The following is a 17,801-nucleotide window of genomic DNA, read 5'->3' as shown; positions in this document are numbered from 1 at the left end:
ATGTTTCATTCATTAAGTACCACGTTTCTGTCTATTTAATTTTGCAAATTTTAATATTTTACATTTAGAAACCAAAAAATCGTATAAAATAAATATATTCCTTGCTCGTTTAGTGACATATGGCACAAGGGATGCGTGAAACATAACTTTCCTCGTAATTTTTAAATTAGATTTTTAATTGTATTTTTAAAGAACTAAATATTTGGTATTAATACCATTATCCAAACTTGTTCATAAGTTCATCCAAAATTTGCTTATTTTTTCATCGGCTGACTGTAACTGATGCATATGTCTCTAATTTCTGTCTAGAAATTTCACCATTTCACTCTGAGAGGAAGAAGGCAAACAGCGAAACAAAACTCCACAGAGTCACACGGAGTATTTCAAGCAATCCGCCGTTTAATAATTCAGCAAACATGAAAGAAGTTTTAGAAGACGTCGTCACGTCGAGTTTTAAAAAGATTTGTCAGAACAGTGGAAGCTTCAACGTTTGCCCGCGAGGAATGCCGGGACCTCCGGGAAGGAGAGGAAGAAAAGGTTCTCGAGGAATCATGGGACCGCCAGGTCCAGGTGGTAAGCAAGGAATTATGGGACCACCAGGAATAAGAGGCGAAAAAGGAATTAAAGGAGATATCGGATCACCGGGTATCCCAGGGATTAAAGGCGAACCAGGAGAATCCATTTCTGCGCCGAAAGTGACAATTACTCCTTGGCAACTAACTATCAATGAAAGCAACACTGCTGCTCTGTTTTGTTCTGCTACTGGAAATCCCGCTCCCCAAGTATTTTGGTCCAGAATTAAGGGATCGTCACCTAGCAACAGAACCAAGGTGACGCCAGATGGACTAATGCAGATTGTGGATGTTCGGCTAGAGGATGCTGGGAAATACAAATGTGGTGCGCAAAATATCCTGGGAATGGATGAAAAGATTGCAAGTATTGTCATACAAAGTATGTTATTAAATAATGATTTTTATCTTCCTTAGACTTTGGAGATTTACCCATTATGTTTCATAATCCAATGTTGATTTGGATCATCAAACACGATTTACCTTGATATTTGTCACATATTGCATCGATTTATGCTATTTTCCAGCGTCATGTGGAAATAGCTTCATCGAAGATGGCGAAAGGTCACACAAGTATGTCCGAAGGATATATTTTTTAATGATCCATTAAATTCATCCGTTGTGGATAATTATTCTTCTATTAATTCTTTCACTCCAGGTCGGCCTAAGGTTTCTCTCTCGCTTGGTCTATCCTACATTGAAAAGGGCAAGAATGTAACCATGCCGACTTGTCACGTGACTAGCTTTCCTTCAGCGGTGATCACGTGGTCAAAAGTACACGATGAATTATCGCAAACAAGGGTGGCTTCAGAAGATGGACAGTTGTCAATAGCAAATGCTCAAAAGAGAGACTCTGGTTTGTATAAATGTAAAGCGTCTAATTCCCTAGGACAAGACTCGGCTGTTACACAACTCGTTGTTGTGGAGCTGCCGCAGTTTACAGTCAGTCCTCCCTCGCTGCTAAGAGAGTTAACAAACCAAAATATCACAGTCCCTTGCCAGGCTACCGGGGACCCCAAACCCACAGTCACGTGGATGAAAGAAAACGGCGAACTACCCTCTGGAAGATCAAAAGTTGGTGTGGATGGAACTCTTTAAATCTGGAACCTTAAACAAGAGGACTCTGGGATGTATACTTGTACAGCGTCATCGGCGGTGGTGTTTAAAGTGTTTTCTGCAATGAGGCTGACTGTGTCAACAGGAGGTAAGATTGTACTAACTCTTGTTTTTCTTACCATAGCGGATCGCTAGACTCTATTGAGTAGCACCTTTTTATGGCAAGAACTTAGACTCCTTCTTCCTTTATTCCCACTGATAGTTAACATCGCCATTTTGTAACCTTAGAAATGAGTAATCCTTTAACATGGTTCATATTAAAAAAAAATGTGAATTCGAAGGAAACGCGCTTACTTTATGGCTAGCTTACTGGACTTCCGATCAAGAGGTCTGGGTTCCATCGCCGGCCAGGGTCCTTGTGGTGTAACTTCTTTGTACCAGGCACTTGACTCTTACAGTTCCTCTCTCCCTCCGGGAGTAGGAATGTATACAGCCAAATTTTAACGTACAACTGATAAAAATTCCGAAGGTTACCTGCAACTGACTTACACCTCATACAGAGGAAGAATTAAGACTAGTCGTTACATGCTGTGGAAATCTGCACCAGGGCTTTGAAAAAATATCAACTTTAAATTTTCTACAAGATTAGAAAAAATGTCATGAAAGGTCATGTAATGCAATAATGAAAATGTGTTGGCTGAAATCCAACAAATTAAAACAAAAAACACCGTAATCAATATTATTTTTTATCTTTTTCGATTCCAAAATGCAATATTAATATAACCCCTATCAGACCAAACTTTGCGAGACCTGACCCAAAACCTCTACTCGGAACCTGCGTCGGTTCTCGTAAACATCTGAGAAGGGCTTCAAATTCCCAGCGTTATAAAATCACACATCTGAATAACGATCTCAATCGTAGTTTCTTCCGAGAATTATATCTAATTGCTGACTTGACTGCACAAAAAATACCCTATTTTAGAACAAAATGGCCAAAATCTATACCTTATATCGGACCAAACGGCTTCAAAACCATATCCCGCCGAGCGGAGATGTTTGATTTCTAAAATATTTATTTAATTAACAAATCACGAAATTAAACTTATTTTGATATTCTGTTGCACAGTCGAACTGCTGTCCACTTAAAGCCGTGCAGAGACACTTTGAGGGCAATTTTCTTCAAAAAGTACAACCTTCCGTCTTGGAATGCCCATACAAATACATATTCTGCACAGTGAAGCGCAACATATTCTGATTAATATCATACGGTCCGAGTTTGTCCGCTTCCTCGTCTGTCCACATGTAGGAAGCTGAGAAAAGAGAGAGTGGATAGATTCCGATCGTCTGATAAACCAGGCCTAGCTCAACACTGCTGATGTTCAAACGTCATGCCAGGTGTGCTTCGAATATAATCGACTGAGCTCTAGTATCGAGATAATGTGTTGTCTGTGAGTCACATTTCAACCGGAAATACGAATTAAGGAGCTTTTGAACGAAAAAATAATGCATTTTTCTTAGGAATTATATTTGAAGTGCTGTATAGCTGTATGAGTATATATTTTCTGCACAACAATTGCTCTATAAAATTTATACAAAGGTAACACGATTGTCTTGTTTTATATTTGTCGTGCAGTATGTGGACCTGTAGGTGTGACGGACAGAAACGCAATACCAGATGCTAGAATGACGGCAAGCACATTTTTTGGTGCTCCTTGCGATCCAAACTTAGGCCGTTTGCACGGACCTAAGGCGTGGTGTCCAAAGACAAACTCCGACAGAACAGATTTTCTCCAAATTGATATGGGCGCAGTACGCACTGTTTGTGCAGTGGCAACACAAGGATTCAAGGCAGGCACTTGGCGGACCAGCAGCTACAGAGTGCACCTTTCTTCAAATGGAGTTACGTGGAATGCATTCAAGGAAAATAATGTCGAAAAGGTAAACAATTATTCGCCGAAGTGGCGGTGAATAGTGGTGGATATTTACCGATATTTGTTTTAGTATATACTAAACGAGTGAAATAGCCAGCACAAAAAATATGGTTTTATTTTGGAACGAAAGATTTAAAAATCATTTTTAAGGAGACTACATCGTGCACGCAACCGAGAAAAGCGCACGAAAAGTCATATGACAGCATGCGGTAATCGCCATCGTATTTCGCCTGTTGCATTGATTTCTGTGGATTTTTCATAGTTCACTAGTTCTACCGTTCCATTGCCTGGGATAGTTGCCTTATTAAGTTGAAATTGCAGCTGTGAAACCTGCCGCTGGAAACTGAGGTTTGAACATAATTTCGCGGACAATCCGAATCGAAGAAATGTTCGAATTTTCTTATGTAGCTGCAGTTTATGATACTGCTGTTAGTTTTAAAAAATACAGGAGCAGCCGTAGAGAGTTAGGAAACCAAGACACTTTGGGTCCTTTAGTCATCGGTAACAGAATACTTTCGAGCGCGATAAGAACAACATTAGTTAAGCCGAATACTTAACTGAATCGTTGGCCGGAATGAAATATAATATACAAGGATTGTTGGCTTTTGTAAGAGACTTTTACATTCGGGATTGAGTTAGGAAATATACGTTGAGGTTATTTTAATTAGATAGCGTTTAGAACTACGTCAAAGACTTTAATAATTTAAACTGCTTGAAGTTTTTAAAAACTAACATAGTATCGCCGAGTTCAAAAAGCTTACTGTAATTATCTTATTTTGCGATAGTAAACAAAACAATTTTACCGCTTCTTTAGCAATTTTAAGAGTCACTTTGATGCTATTAGAAAAAAACTTTTTTGTGAACACTGCTTTACCTGTGTTCTACAACTCATAGAGGTCCAGCGACCTAGTTTATGCATAAAATTCTGCCTTTGACACTTAGGCGAAGGGAGAAGCAATTTTGTTTTGCTCGAAGGTGAAAAGTAGTGAAGATGCGGAGTTTGAGTAGCCAATCAGAGCGCGCGAAAAGCACTATTCACTGGTTGGGTATATACTAAATGTAGCTATTTCAATTAGCGTTGTCGGGTAAAGGTTAAAGCGAAAAGGCAAGACCGTATGGAGTTCTGGGTATTCACTACAATTTTGCATATTAGCCTTCATAAAAGGTACAAGTTTGTATTTTGCAAGTGACGAATTCAAGAGTTTGTTTTTCCTCTCAGGAGGCCTTTCTGTAGCTTTACTTTCACTGTCGCTTGGCTCTGAGTTTTTAAATTTTTTTGAAAATTCAATGTGGCTAAAATCACCTTGATCACAGACAAGCACGTCTGTATCTTATTTCGGAATACTTTAACAGGAGAGCCCCGTAACACATATTGGTACGTTTGGAGAAATTTTTCGTTATTTTTTAAAGTTTTACGTCGCAGCAACTTTGACAACTATCATTAAAAATCTGGCAGTTACTGTTTCTTGATATGCCTTTAAACGTTAACTTGGATGCCCGTTGTACTTATAACAACCTTTTTTTTTTAGAACAAAAGCACAGGTTTAGGGAAATACTACACAGAGATCCGTGACGCCAGACGTAACAGAAATTGTATAAACTAATAATAGTGTCTGCAGTGTTAGCTTACCTTTTGCCTACATCACCAAAGTAGAAGGCACAGTGTGCTATCACGTTGCCCGTATTTCGACGCGGAACTCATGAATAAATTGTACGTATTTTGTAGTAAGTACGTTTAAGAAGAACAAGGATCACTATTGGTGGCAAGATTTTTTCTTACTTCTTAATCTATAATATGAAATGCTAATGTATTTTTTCGCTTTCAATTTGCAGGTGTTTGCAGGAAACACAGATAACGCTGGTGTTGTACAACATTCACTCATTACCATAGTCAAAGCCAGATTCGTTCGGTTTTATCCCGTCACTTACAACCGGCATCCTTCTTTGAGGGTTGAAATATTTGTGCTGAAGTAATATAACACCAGTTAATTGCTATGAAAACGATGTAGGACAGGGCAGTGCGGATCAAAGTGAAGTGTAGTGAAGGTTCAGCTATAAGTTCTTTGAACTCATATAAAACCGATATTTCACATAAACGACGATTATTCGTATCATATTAGGGAGAGGCCATGGAGCAGTTAAAATCATTTATTAGGTTACCGTATTTTCTCGATTAAACGCCGGACCCCGATTAAACGCCGGCCTCGTATAAACGCCGGGTCAAAGTTGCTAGTTTTTAAATAAACGCCGGGGGTGTTTGTTCGAGGTCCCGGCGTTTATTTGAGGTCAAGCTAACAAGTAAATATATTATTTTCGTCACAAATCTCGATTGCAACATAAACTATCCAATCCGTAATAGTGCACCTTTGGGAAATAATCACCTTTGGATACCCAGGGACACTTTTTCAAGGCAGAACGAAGAGAAAAATCGTCCCGCCTTGACAAACTGCCCCTTGGTCTCGAATATCGGTAACAATAAATCAATCTGAAAAATTGGCAGAAAATTGCAGTCCGTTAATAAACGCCGGCTTTAAACAAACGCCGGGTTCACGAAGCCAAGTTTGAAATAAACGTTTATTTGAGAAAATACGGTATATTCAAAGCCTTAATTTGTGAATCTAATTAAGCGATAAGCGATTCATAATGCAAAAAAATATTTTAATAAAAATTAAAAAGGTATTGTAAAACAGCATTACATAACCTAACATCATATTATATAAAACTCCTAACACCATATCATATCTTGAATAACGTTTTTCTTCGAATTCTTCTCACAATGACATTTTCTCCAAAAGTTCTCTTCAGGCAAAGAATTATTAATTTTGGGTTTTCGAGCCTGTCCAGTCAGGGCCTCTTTATACATTTCTTGTTTCTGCGCGGCAAATTAAACTATCATTACTTTTACTTCAATTTACTTAGGAGATAGTAAACTGCGACGGTGAGTTTTCATAGATCAAAATGACGCATAGTTTAGGTACTGCCGAAGTGCTTTTCGAAGATCTTTGATCTTTGGGGTTGCTGGTGTAGTCATTAAGGAGCTAAGACAATTTTTGCGATAAGAAAGCTTTACATGGTCAGGTAACAATAGTTTGAAAAAAAAAAACGTCGTACAGTTAAAAATGGTCACGTGCACTGGAATATTTGTGTGCCGTAAAAGTTAGCTCGAGCTGTGCCAGTTTAGCGCAAAAATGCCAGACCGAACGAGAATGACAGTCGACAAGGCCGGTTAAAGGTTACCCTCATGTTTGACAACAACCTCTCATGCGTTCTTTTCAACTTTCGTTCGCTGTCATCGAAATTGAACCTGTTAAATTTTCACGACAGTCGTCAAGAGTTCGGTTTGTTTCTTGCGTGTCAACTCTTACATGTCACCAAGAGCCTTTTCATATCAAGCATAACGCATGACCATTGGTCGAATTCTAGATATTTAACTTGAATGTTCCTTGTTTTCATTTATGGTTCAAGCAAGCTGTTAAATCTGGAAACCTGTGAACTCAATACCCGTGAAATAGCAAACAAACTAACTACCTTGATAAACAAATACACAAATAAACAAACAGATTTTTACATAAGAGTGACTATAAAGGAAAAAAAATATAAATTACTAAACCAGTCAATTTCTGCCAGGACCTGAATTGGCGAAGCATTTTTAAAGCACAACTTAAGTAAAGCGCACGCGCTGATTGGTTGCGGCTCGTTGTCTATCTACCATATCAAATCCAGTGCATGCTCAAGGAATAATTGTTAAGTATGTTTTCTTCTAAATGCAAATACCGCCATGAATACTGCATCATTATGGTAAATTGTTTGCATAAAGTTAAGGATTGTGTGCGGGGGAGTGGGGAGGGGTATAGAAGTTTTAAGGTGTCTCTTGGGGTCATCATTAAGTTTTGCTGTTGTCCGAAGGGGAGGGGGGGGGGGGGGTTTGGGTGTCAGGAAGATATTGAAGGTGGAGCTGTAAAAAAAAAAAAAACTATAATAATGAACACTTTCTTAGCCGGTGAGATTTGATCCGGGATGTTGATCCAGCCTTAGAAGTTTACTGTCGCATTTTTAAATGTAGTTACTTCATTTTCATACTATCGGTTAGGAAAAATACTTACGAATTTAGAAAATTACAAATTCTGATCTAATGATAGTTTTGTATATTTCATATGTACTTCAGTACATATTTTGTGTGCACGCTTCTCAAGGTTTGCTTAAATCTTTACAATTACGAATTGTAGTTGTTATGTAGTTAACCAAGTTCATCATTCAGCGTATAATGAAAAACGCTCAAAGAACAATCACGTATCATTAACACTATAATCAATTTACAGAAGGCGTTGGCCGTGTATTAAAGCAATATCTCCTAGCTAGTTTGTTTTCTTTCAGGTTCTCATCACCTGTCTGATTGAGAGCGTATTAGCATTGTAAGGAGCTACTACACTTATATCATTATTGGAGTATAAGGGTAAAATACCACCATTTAATTTCCTTCAATAATTAAGCTTTCAAATAGAAAATTTAATTGTATTTTTGGTAAGGTTTTTCCTGCGTTCACAACGTATTGTAGAAAACGAAAAATTTGAAATTGTATGTTTTGCGCTTTTTGTATAGTTTGTCCGCAATTTAAATTTCTAGCGCAAAATCTGGTTTTACTTTACTTTACTATGCTTTTTAATTTTTATTTTATTTTCGATAACAGAGTACAATATAGAACTTTTGACAGTAGTTTGTATTAAAGGCCGAGTTTGTGCACCATTAGTTTTTTGTAAGTTTACTTACAAAGATGATTTAAATTAAATTTTATTTTGTTTTCGTTAACCGATGAACAGTTACCAATGTCAAAATCTCAATAAAGATGTTTTGAACTTCGCTGTCTGGAGGTAATGGTGAAGTAATTAAAGAAGCGAGTTTTGTTTTTGTTTTTTCCTATTTGTTTTTATTGTTTTTTTTTTTTACGATGAGGATGATTACCACCAAATCAAAGAAAACTTGAAAATTAAATACGAAAAACAGCGAAAATTTACTTAAAAACTAAAAGAGAATAAAAACTGCTTTACTTTGCCTTGTCTTCTTCATTAGCCACATTTGATTAGCCACATTTGGTTTTTCAACAAAGAAAGTAGCAAAAAAAAAAAAAAACATCCTAAAACTTGCAATAAAAGTATCAACTCAAAATATTTTTCAGATAGCCATTTGCTTTTAACTAAACAGGGGACCTTTTTTGAAAGGTCCCCTGGCTAGTTGATTTGGTGTCGTGCCATGCCGCGGCTCTGGCCTTCGGTGTTTGCGATATCTCATAGTCCTCTGTGACACAAACGTCTCTCATTCACGACAATACGTTTAGTTATCTCAGTTATGATTTTGTTTTTTGTTGGCCTGTGAACAAAAAGTCACACGCTATCGAGAACAAGGTAATAAGTCGCTCTTCTTAAACACCGAAAAACAGAACGATATCATGGCTTGAACAAGGGTTCTGTCTCTTAACCCTATTCAGACCGGGCTTTTTTTGGATCTTTTCAGACCGGGGGGGGAGGCGGATTCCCCCCCCCCCCCTCTCTGTAACTTCCAGAATATTTAAGCAATCACAATGAAACTTACAGGATATATAGTATGTCCGAAAATCTATCTTTTGGTATACGTCACGTGGGATGATGACGTCACATCACGTGAAAATTGCCTCATGATGTCAAAACAGCCGCCATCTTGGATCCGCGATCTTGGATTTCGAAATTTTTCCAAAACGTCAGAAAACCGCCCAAAATTACTGCAAAGTACTCAAAATCAATAAAACTGTGCTTAAAAACCGTATAAAGGTGAAAATAATTGCATTAAAGTTATTTTTCATTTAAAGAAACACGAAAATTACAAATTTGGGAAAACATGCCTGTCAAAATGCTGTTGCCATGGTGACGTCAAGTTCCTGACACAATAACCTATCCTACCAAATAATTTCCAGATAAATTTGAGATAAACTTGCAAAGTTTGGTAGCGTTTGGTTGAATCTTAAAAAAAGTTATAAGCGTTCAAACTCAGCGCGGGCACTCCCCCCCCCCCGGTCTGGATAGGGTTAAAGCAAGTCTTTTATTCATTTTACGATGAGTGCAATTACCACCAAATCATGAAATCTTAAAAACTAAATGCGAAAGTAATAAACCGAAAAAAAAAAAAAAAATAAGAACTGCCTTACTTTTCCTTGTCTTCGCAAGATTTGCACCTATGAGGGGAATGCACAAAAAAAGATCACCAGAAATGTCACATTGTGAACGTATTACAGGGGTATGACAGGATATTGCTTTTTTATTATTATTTTGTATATTTTTATTCAACGGTGTATATTGCTATCCGTCTTACAGGCTCGAAAAAGATAAATTTGACTCGTTAAATTCCCAATCCATATTACATACTGATTCTGCAGTACAGAACCTATCTATCGTTTTGTTTCACTCCGTAGTGATATGTTGCGATGTCTTATAATACAATATAATATTTAGATCATTATTGGGAGTATAATGGTAAAATATTATTACCTTCTGAATAAGTTTACAAATAGACAATATATTTGTATTTTTGGTTAGTTTTTTTCATGAGTTAACGAAGTAATGAAGAAAACTGAAATTTTAAAATGGTATGTTTCGTAGTTTTTGTATAGTTTGCCCGCGATTTCAATTCCTTGGAGTTGTGCAAAACTGGTTAACTCTGCAGTTGAATCTACATTTAATTTTTTTGACAATGATTTGCAGTAAAGACCGAGTTTGTGCGCATCATTAGTTTTTCTCAGTTTTCTTACAAAAATTATTTCATTAAGTTTTATAATGGTTTTCTTTTACGATGCACAGTTAACAATGTGAAATTCTCAATAAAGTTGTTTGAACTTTGCCGTCTAGAGGAAATGTCAAAGAAACTACTTTTTCCCTTGCCTTTTCTTTTTTTTATTATTTCTTTTTTGTTACGATGAGTATAATACCACCAAATTAAAGAAAACTTGAAAACTAACTACGAAAAACAGCGAAGATGTTATAAACCGAAAAAGAACAAAAACTGCTTTACTTTGACTTGTCTTCTTCATAAGCCACTTTTGAGGAAAATGCACAAAAGTGACCGCCATAAAGGTCACACTGTGTGTTATGACAGGATATTTTTTCACTCAGTGGTGTCTGTCGCTTTCCGTCTATTCAACTCCAAAGAATTTGACCCGTAATTATCATTCAACAGCAAATCATCTATCTATCTGTACATATCGCGTTTGCAAATGATTTATTTTGCCTATCTAAGCGCTGCAAACATTTTTTTTTTCAATATTTTCATATTCTCCCTCCCCCCCCCCCTCCAACAAATAATGGTCCGTCCCTCATTAAGGCACGGACCATGATTTTTTTGGAGGGAGGGGGGATGAAAAATATTGAAAAAAAATGTTTGCAGGGCCTGGAAAGACAAAATAATTGTCGATTTATAGTACTGTTTTCCAAAGTCAGAGGAAACAGTTCAATCGAAAATGACGGATATTATAAAAAGATGGCGATATGTATAACAAAAAATAGAAAGAATCTCGAAAAAAATTGTTTGCAGAGGTGCATAAACCAAAAAAAAGTTTGCAGAGGAAAATTTTTCATCCCCCCCCCCTTCCAAGAAAATAATGGTCCGTCCCTTAATTGTTCTCTTCCGATCGACCCGTTATCTAAACCCCCCAACCCCCACCCTCCACGCAACATGTGAACCTGCGAAACTACAGTGTGATACATTTCCTTCTTTTTCAACCACTACCCTCCCCTCCCCCCTTAAATCCAGTCATGCCGAAGGTGATGAAATGACAATTCTCAGAATTTACTGTTTATTCAATATGAAGAAGTATCAGGTTTATAAGCAGTGCAAAGTTACAAACTTTGACTGACTTCACGGGTCATTTTCGAGCACGTCCGATCATTGTATCCAAAAACGTCTTCGAAAAATAATGGTCAGTCAGTTAGCCCAGGCACAGTGTTGTCTGTGTTTTGTTTGCTTCTTAACTCCGCTGGATTCATTAGAATCGAGCTGAAGTTTAATGATCACAATCAAAGGTTGGTAGCTGTCGAGGAAGTCATTTCTCAGCTGAAACACGGAATGGCGCAAACTTCAAATAAAGGTATGGTATCTCTGGAGTTAATTTAAACGTAAAACCTATTTCGTTTACGGTTTCGATCCCCATTCCACTTAAGCTATCACCTTAATAAATTACATAAAAGACGTTTTTGTTCAACAGAAGTCAGAACTGAGGAACATTCCGTTTATAGACTCGAAGCTTGAAACCAAATATCTCACAACAATGTAGTGACCTCCTTTATTCTTTTTCGATGTCTACATGTTAGAAATAAAAAGACAGCATAAACGATTCTCTAGCTGACTTCCAATTGAATAATAAAAACTCAAAATCAGAAAATGTTTTACAGAAAATCACGTTGCATGTAGTAAACGCCTTAAATGAATTCATTTTGTGTCGTACCATCCTGCTTGTTCGTCATAATAATGGTTGACCTAGCGTCTGGCCATTTACAAGCGGCACCTTCATTCACTTTATCTAACCGCCTTATGTAATTTCTTTACCTTAATTAATAGCGCAAAGTAATATATTTAACACTTTCTGTACGTTAACACCTCAGTTATGATTTTGATTTCATGTGAACAAAAAGTCACGCGTGAAGATTTTAAATTGTGTGTCTACTGCTTTCCAGTTTGTCCTGATTTTACTTCCTTCTTTCCTTTCTTCTGCTCTACAATCTTTTTTAATACATAAGAACCTTTTTTATAAGAACATCGAAGCTGAAAAAAGGCCAAAATTTAAGAACACCGTAAGTACGTAGTGGTACCCAAGACTAAAATTTTGTTAAGAACGAATTTTATTTTTTTCCTTGTGACAAATATATGTACTAAATGAATAAATTGTTATTCAAATCCTGACCTGTAACCAACATTGGTGAAGTGAACATGTACATATCGGCTAGAAATGAATTTTATGCGATATCACTTTGTTTTTGAAATTTAAAAAAATAAGAACATTTTAAAAACAATTTAGGCTAGTCTTCGAAAAAGTTATGAACGTTCGGCCTCGGCCGAAAATTAGACGTTGATTTATATAAAAAAAAAAAATTGTGTATCTCCTTTCAATCCAGTTTTTTTTTTACGGAACTGCTTTGATCCGAGGTAAATAGGAGCCCAATGATTGACAATAATTGAGCTTGGATGCATAAATATCACCCATGGCTTATAACAATGCAACACTTTTTAACATTACATTTAGAAATCAAAAACTCGAATGAAATAAATGCATTTCTTGCCCATTTAGTGACATACGGCACAAGTACTGCTAAAAACATTATTATTTCTCGTGATTTTTCAATGGGATTTTTAATTCTAATTTTAATGCCAACTTAAAATTTGGTATTAAAGCCATTATATAAAGTTGTTCATAAGTTCATTCCAACTTTGCTTAAATTTCTTCAAATTCACACTGACTGTTACCTTAACTGACTCGCATCTCTCTCATTTTTGTCAAGAAAATTCACCATTACATTCTGAGAAGAAAGAAACAAACAGCGAAACAAAACTCCACAGAATCACACGGAGCATTTCAAGAAATCCTCCGTTAAATCATTCAGCCAACATGAAAGAAGTTTTAGAAGACGTTGTCACGTCGAGTTTTAAAAAGATTTGTCAGAACACTGGAAGCTTCAACGTTTGCCCACGTGGAATGCCGGGACCTCCGGGAAGGGGAGGAAGAAAAGGTTCCCGAGGAATCATGGGAACGCCAGGTCGAAGTGGCAAGCAAGGGATTATGGGACCACCAGGAATAAGAGGTGAAAAGGGATTCAAAGGGGATAACGGGCCACCGGGTATCCCAGGGAATAAAGGTGAACCAGGAGAATCCATTTTTGCGCCAAAAGTGACAATCTCTCCATCTTCGCCACTGACTGTCAACGAAAGCAACAATGCTACTTTCTTTTGCTCTGCTACTGGAAATCCCGCTCCAAAAGTCTCTTGGTCGAGGGTCAATGGATCGTTACCTAGCAACAGAATCAAATTAACGTCAGATGGACTGATGCAGATTGTGGATGTTCGCCTAGAGGATGCTGGGAAATACAAATGCGTGGCACAAAACATTCTGGGGAATGATGAAAAAGCTGCGAGTCTTGTTGTACATAGTATGTCGTTCAGACAATGCTATTTATTAGCTTTCTTGGGAGCTCCTTGGGATTAGGGTTGGGTTTAGGGTTTCCGTGTTTTTCAAAATTTGTAAGATGATATTTGGCCTTAACTTATTTACAGCATTGTTGTGTCTGAAGAGAAAGTTCTGAATTTTTCTTATAAGCAGTGTCCTTAAATAAACCTTAGGAGATTGTGAATTCGCGTTTTCCACGGAATTTTATCCTTAAGGTTTCTTAGTTATCTTTCGGAAAAGGATTCATGACTCCAGTCTAGTATCAAGCTTGCAGGAACAAGGAAGAATTTAACTCTAGGATGAAAAACTTCCAGTGACATGCTTATCCATTCCACAGGGACATTTCTTTGAAACCGTTTGACCCCGACTTTCGGTTGCCACGATAACCGTGATTTGACTTCATAAACTGATGATGATCTTGACAATGACTAGATTCTTTTTATCACATGCACACATTGTGTCGATTTATATTACTGTTTTCCAAAGTCAGAGGAAACAGTTCAATCGAAAATGACGGATATTATAAAAAGATGGCGGACATAAATAAAAACCTTATAATTAACTAAATATCTTTTATAGAAGAACAAGAATGTAAGTGCGAGACCTAAACATTTAAATAATGTAGTGAATTCATCACTTGTGAATAGTCATTTTTTTTTTTAATTATTTCATTGCAGGTCAGCCCAAGGTTTCTCTTTTGCTTGGTCCATCCTACGTTGAAAAGGACAAGAACATCACCTTGCCAACTTGTCACGTGACTGGCTTTCCTCCAGCAGTGATCACGTGGTCTAAAGCGCACGGTGAATTGCCTCGAACAAGATCTGTTTCAAATGGCGGACAGCTTTCAATAATAAATGCTCAAAAGAAAGACTTGGGCATGTACAAATGCAAAGCGTCAAATCAGCTAGGACAAGACTCGGCTGTTACACATCTGATCGTTGTAGAGCTGCCGCATTTTACAGTCAGTCCTCCTGCAAATCTCAAAGAATTTACAAACCAAAATATTACAGTCCCTTGTCAGGCTACTGGGGACCCCAAACCCACAGTCATGTGGACGAAAGAAAACAGCGAGCTTCCATCAGGAAGATCAAAAGTTAGTGTGGATGGAACACTTCAAATCTGGAATGCTAAAGAGGAAGACTCCGGAATTTATACTTGTACGGCGGCATCGGAGGTGATTTTCAAGGCGTTTTCTGCAAAAATGAAGCTGACTGTGACAACAGGAGGTATCACTTTACCAGCTCGAGCTCATGATTTACTTACCTTAGCAGATAGTAGCGAGTAGACTGTTACAGTATTGGGTAGCACCTTTTTTATTGCAAGGATTTAGACTTTTTCTTACTTTACTCCCACTAATAGTTAACACCGCCATTTATTTAACCTAAGAAATTAGTAATCCTTCAACATGGTCCAATTTTTTTTTTCAAAAAATGCGAATTCAGAGGAAACACTTATACCTAATGGTAAGTTGACTGGACTTCCGATAAAGAAGTCTGGGTTTCACCGCCGGCCGGGGTCCTTGTGGCGTACTTTCTTTGTACAAGGCACTTAACTCTTACAGTTCCACTTTCCACCTTTAAGATTAACGTCTACAGCAAACCTTTTACGTACAACTGACAAAAAGTTTCGAAGGTTACCTGCAACTGACTTACACTTTATCCAGAAGGAGATGTAACACTAGTCGTTTCATGCTGTGGAAATCTGCAGAGTTAAACACCGTCCTTGTAAGCCACCTGGGCTTTGAAAAAATACCAACCTTAACCTTCGGACGTACAAGCAAATTCATATTCCCACCATCGAGAGCCGCCATCTTGTATCCGCCATCTTGGACGTCACCATTTTCTTAGAAAGTCAGAAAACAACGAAAATTGATGCAAAATTAAGCCAGAATGATTATGGAATGTAAAAATTGACAAATCGTACGATTTCCTTTAAAAAAACTGAAAAAAAAGATAAATGTTAAAATTGACGGTTTTTGTCCTAACCTGCTTGTAATTATGACGTTGCCATGGACACATGATTGACATATCAAAACTTCTGCAAGGGATGAATAAACAGCTACTGAAAGTTTTAGCATGGTAGAGTAAATCCTCTTTTCAAAATTTTGAAAAACCTTAGGAAGGGGGTGGCATCCCCTCCACCCTTGTACGTCCAAGGGTAAAATTGTCTACAACCTAGATTAGAAAAAAATGTCATGAAAGGCTGGGTAATGTAATAATAAAAAAGTGCCGGCTGAAACGTTTCTTTCTTTTACAAAAAATCCATCAAATTAAAAAAACACACCGTAATCAATGTTATTTTTATCTTATTCGATTCCAAAATGCAAATATTAATATAACCTCTATCTTGATATTTTTGTAAAGGAATTATTCCAACAAGGGAGATGTGGGAGGGTGTGCTTTCTGGAAATTTGCTGGGGATCTGCGGCGCGCTTCGTAAAACCTTCACACTATTTCAGACCAAATTATGCGATTTTCCCAATCTATTTAAGACGTGACCCAAAAATCAATATCCTTTTTCAACCAGACCCTGCGCATGATCTGCTTTGGTTTGCGGAAACATTTGAGCAATGGAAGTTCTGAGGAGATATATAATAACGATCAGAAACGTTCTGTCCTTGCGAGAGTTATACAAAATTGATGACCTCAGTGCACAAAAAATACCCTATTTCACTGATTTCAGAGTAAAATGGTCAAAAGCTATATACTTTTTTAGACCCAAACGGCTTTACGTATCAAGAAATGGTCTATTGTTCAGTCTCGAATTCTCAGATTTAGAAAAAGACAGTAGTGCTTTTGTTCTTGGAAGGAAAACTTTGCCGTCCTATATGAGGTAGTAGGGACTTTAAGATACCTGGACGGCTGACCTCGAGGACGGTAGAATTTCGCGAGGAGGACTGGGCCGATGTCGACGTTCTTGGCGGGAACTTCCAACGTTAAGAGCCGGCGTGTGTGAACGGAGGACGGCTTCGTTAGTGGATCAATAATTTTTTATCCCAAAACATGGGAAGAAAAACATTTGGCGCTTCTAGCCCAAAGTCTGGGACCAGAAAGCACTATTTTCATTCACAGGATACAAATTCCAAGTGAAATTTTTGTAGAAACACAAGCAAGAAAGTTCATAATTTCACGCACGTGGCTTCGCCATCAGCGTTTATGCAAAGCACAGCAAATATATTTGCAACCGCAACTAAAACTTGACTTCTTAGCTTTCTTTCAGTACCAAACCAAGAATACCATAAAGGACCACCTAACAAAGTAACAGAATTAAAAAATAATGAGATTTTTAAACGAATTCATACAAAAAGCACTCCCGTTCACTGGTGGACGGCAAAACTCTACTTCTCACGTCCTCGACAACAGCTGGACGGAGCTGGACGGCAATGTGCGCGGAGCGGGCATGCGCAATATAGGCTACACGCGAAAAATTACTTCCGGTCAGCCGTCCAGGTATCTTAAAGTCCCTAGTGCCTCCTCCCGCCGGGTGAAAATGTTTCGTTTCTAAGATATTTATTCAAAAAAAAAAAAAAAAAAAAAAAAATTACACTAATGTTAATATTTTTTGCACAATATTGAACTGTTGCCCTCTTGAAGCTGTGTGGGGGCATTTTCAGGACGATTTTCTTCAAAAAGTAGAAACTTCCTTCTTGGAATTATGCCCATACAAATACATATTCTCCACAGTGTAGCGCAACATATTCTGATTAACATCATACGGTCCGAGTTCGTCCGCCTGTCCACGTGGAGGAGGCGGAGTGGAGAGAGTGGATGAATTCCGATCGTCTGATAAACAAGGCCTAGCTCAACACTGCTGCATTCTCACCCCCATAACCCTTTCGTTTCTCTTAGCCAGTTGTACATTGGCACAAGGAAACAAAGGGCTATGAGAACACAGGATTTCCAGTTTTAGATTCTAGGACTTCCGGTCTTCGTGTATGCAGTCATGACGTTTCAAAAGAATGTATGAGAGAGTCGTTTCGCTTTCGACTTCCGTTTAGGAATTTTTAATTTTAGTTCCAAACAGCCAATTAAAAAAATTCGAATTAATTAAAAAATCTTATGTCCCCAG

General features: G+C 37.6%; 4 protein-coding genes across 4 annotated transcripts in view; all 4 read left to right on the top strand.

Annotated features, from left to right (window-relative positions):
• Positions 1–17,801, top strand: part of LOC144656385 (immunoglobulin superfamily member 10-like) — a 36,865-nt gene that overhangs the window by 1,226 nt on the left and 17,838 nt on the right. Inside the window, exons 2-3 of the mRNA XM_078516606.1 lie at positions 13,072–13,716; positions 14,411–14,959. Of these exons, the coding sequence (XP_078372732.1) occupies positions 13,072–13,716; positions 14,411–14,959 (1,194 nt within the window). The remainder of the gene's footprint in view (positions 1–13,071; positions 13,717–14,410; positions 14,960–17,801) is intronic.
• The window catches only part of LOC144658220 (uncharacterized), a 77,612-nt gene that overhangs the window by 55,103 nt on the left and 4,708 nt on the right, over positions 1–17,801 (top strand). The gene's annotated exons all lie outside the window — the stretch shown is intronic.
• Positions 1,285–5,595, top strand: LOC144658358 (lactadherin-like). Its single transcript, XM_078518783.1, has 3 exons — positions 1,285–1,773; positions 3,259–3,563; positions 5,390–5,595. The coding sequence occupies exons 1-3, from the start codon at positions 1,698–1,700 to the stop codon at positions 5,528–5,530; spliced, it is 522 nt and encodes a 173-aa protein (XP_078374909.1). The 5' UTR covers positions 1,285–1,697; the 3' UTR covers positions 5,531–5,595.
• LOC144658370 (roundabout homolog 3-like) lies at positions 1,290–1,667 on the top strand. The gene has a single exon (XM_078518794.1). It carries the CDS (start codon positions 1,290–1,292, stop codon positions 1,665–1,667), a length of 378 nt encoding a protein of 125 aa, XP_078374920.1.

The sequence above is a fragment of the Oculina patagonica genome, chromosome 6 (genome assembly GCF_052425735.1).
Source record: "Oculina patagonica isolate OP01 chromosome 6, crgOcupat, whole genome shotgun sequence".
Lineage (NCBI taxonomy): Eukaryota > Metazoa > Cnidaria > Anthozoa > Scleractinia > Oculinidae > Oculina > Oculina patagonica.
The sequence above is the reverse complement of the archived record's forward strand: the minus strand, read 5'-3'. Positions and strand labels throughout refer to the sequence as shown.

What these genes read in the sequence shown, in the direction of transcription:
- LOC144658358 (XM_078518783.1), top strand. Translation starts at nt 1,698, where the DNA reads ATGTATACTTGTACAGCGTCATCGGCGGTGGTGTTTAAAGTGTTTTCT. An exon ending in GCTGACTGTGTCAACAGGAG is followed by an intron (nt 1,774 to 3,258) that starts GTAAGATTGTAC and finishes TTTGTCGTGCAG; the next exon opens with TATGTGGACCTGTAGGTGTG. An exon ending in AGGAAAATAATGTCGAAAAG is followed by an intron (nt 3,564 to 5,389) that starts GTAAACAATTAT and finishes TTCAATTTGCAG; the next exon opens with GTGTTTGCAGGAAACACAGA.
- LOC144658370 (XM_078518794.1), top strand. Translation starts at nt 1,290, where the DNA reads ATGCCGACTTGTCACGTGACTAGCTTTCCTTCAGCGGTGATCACGTGG.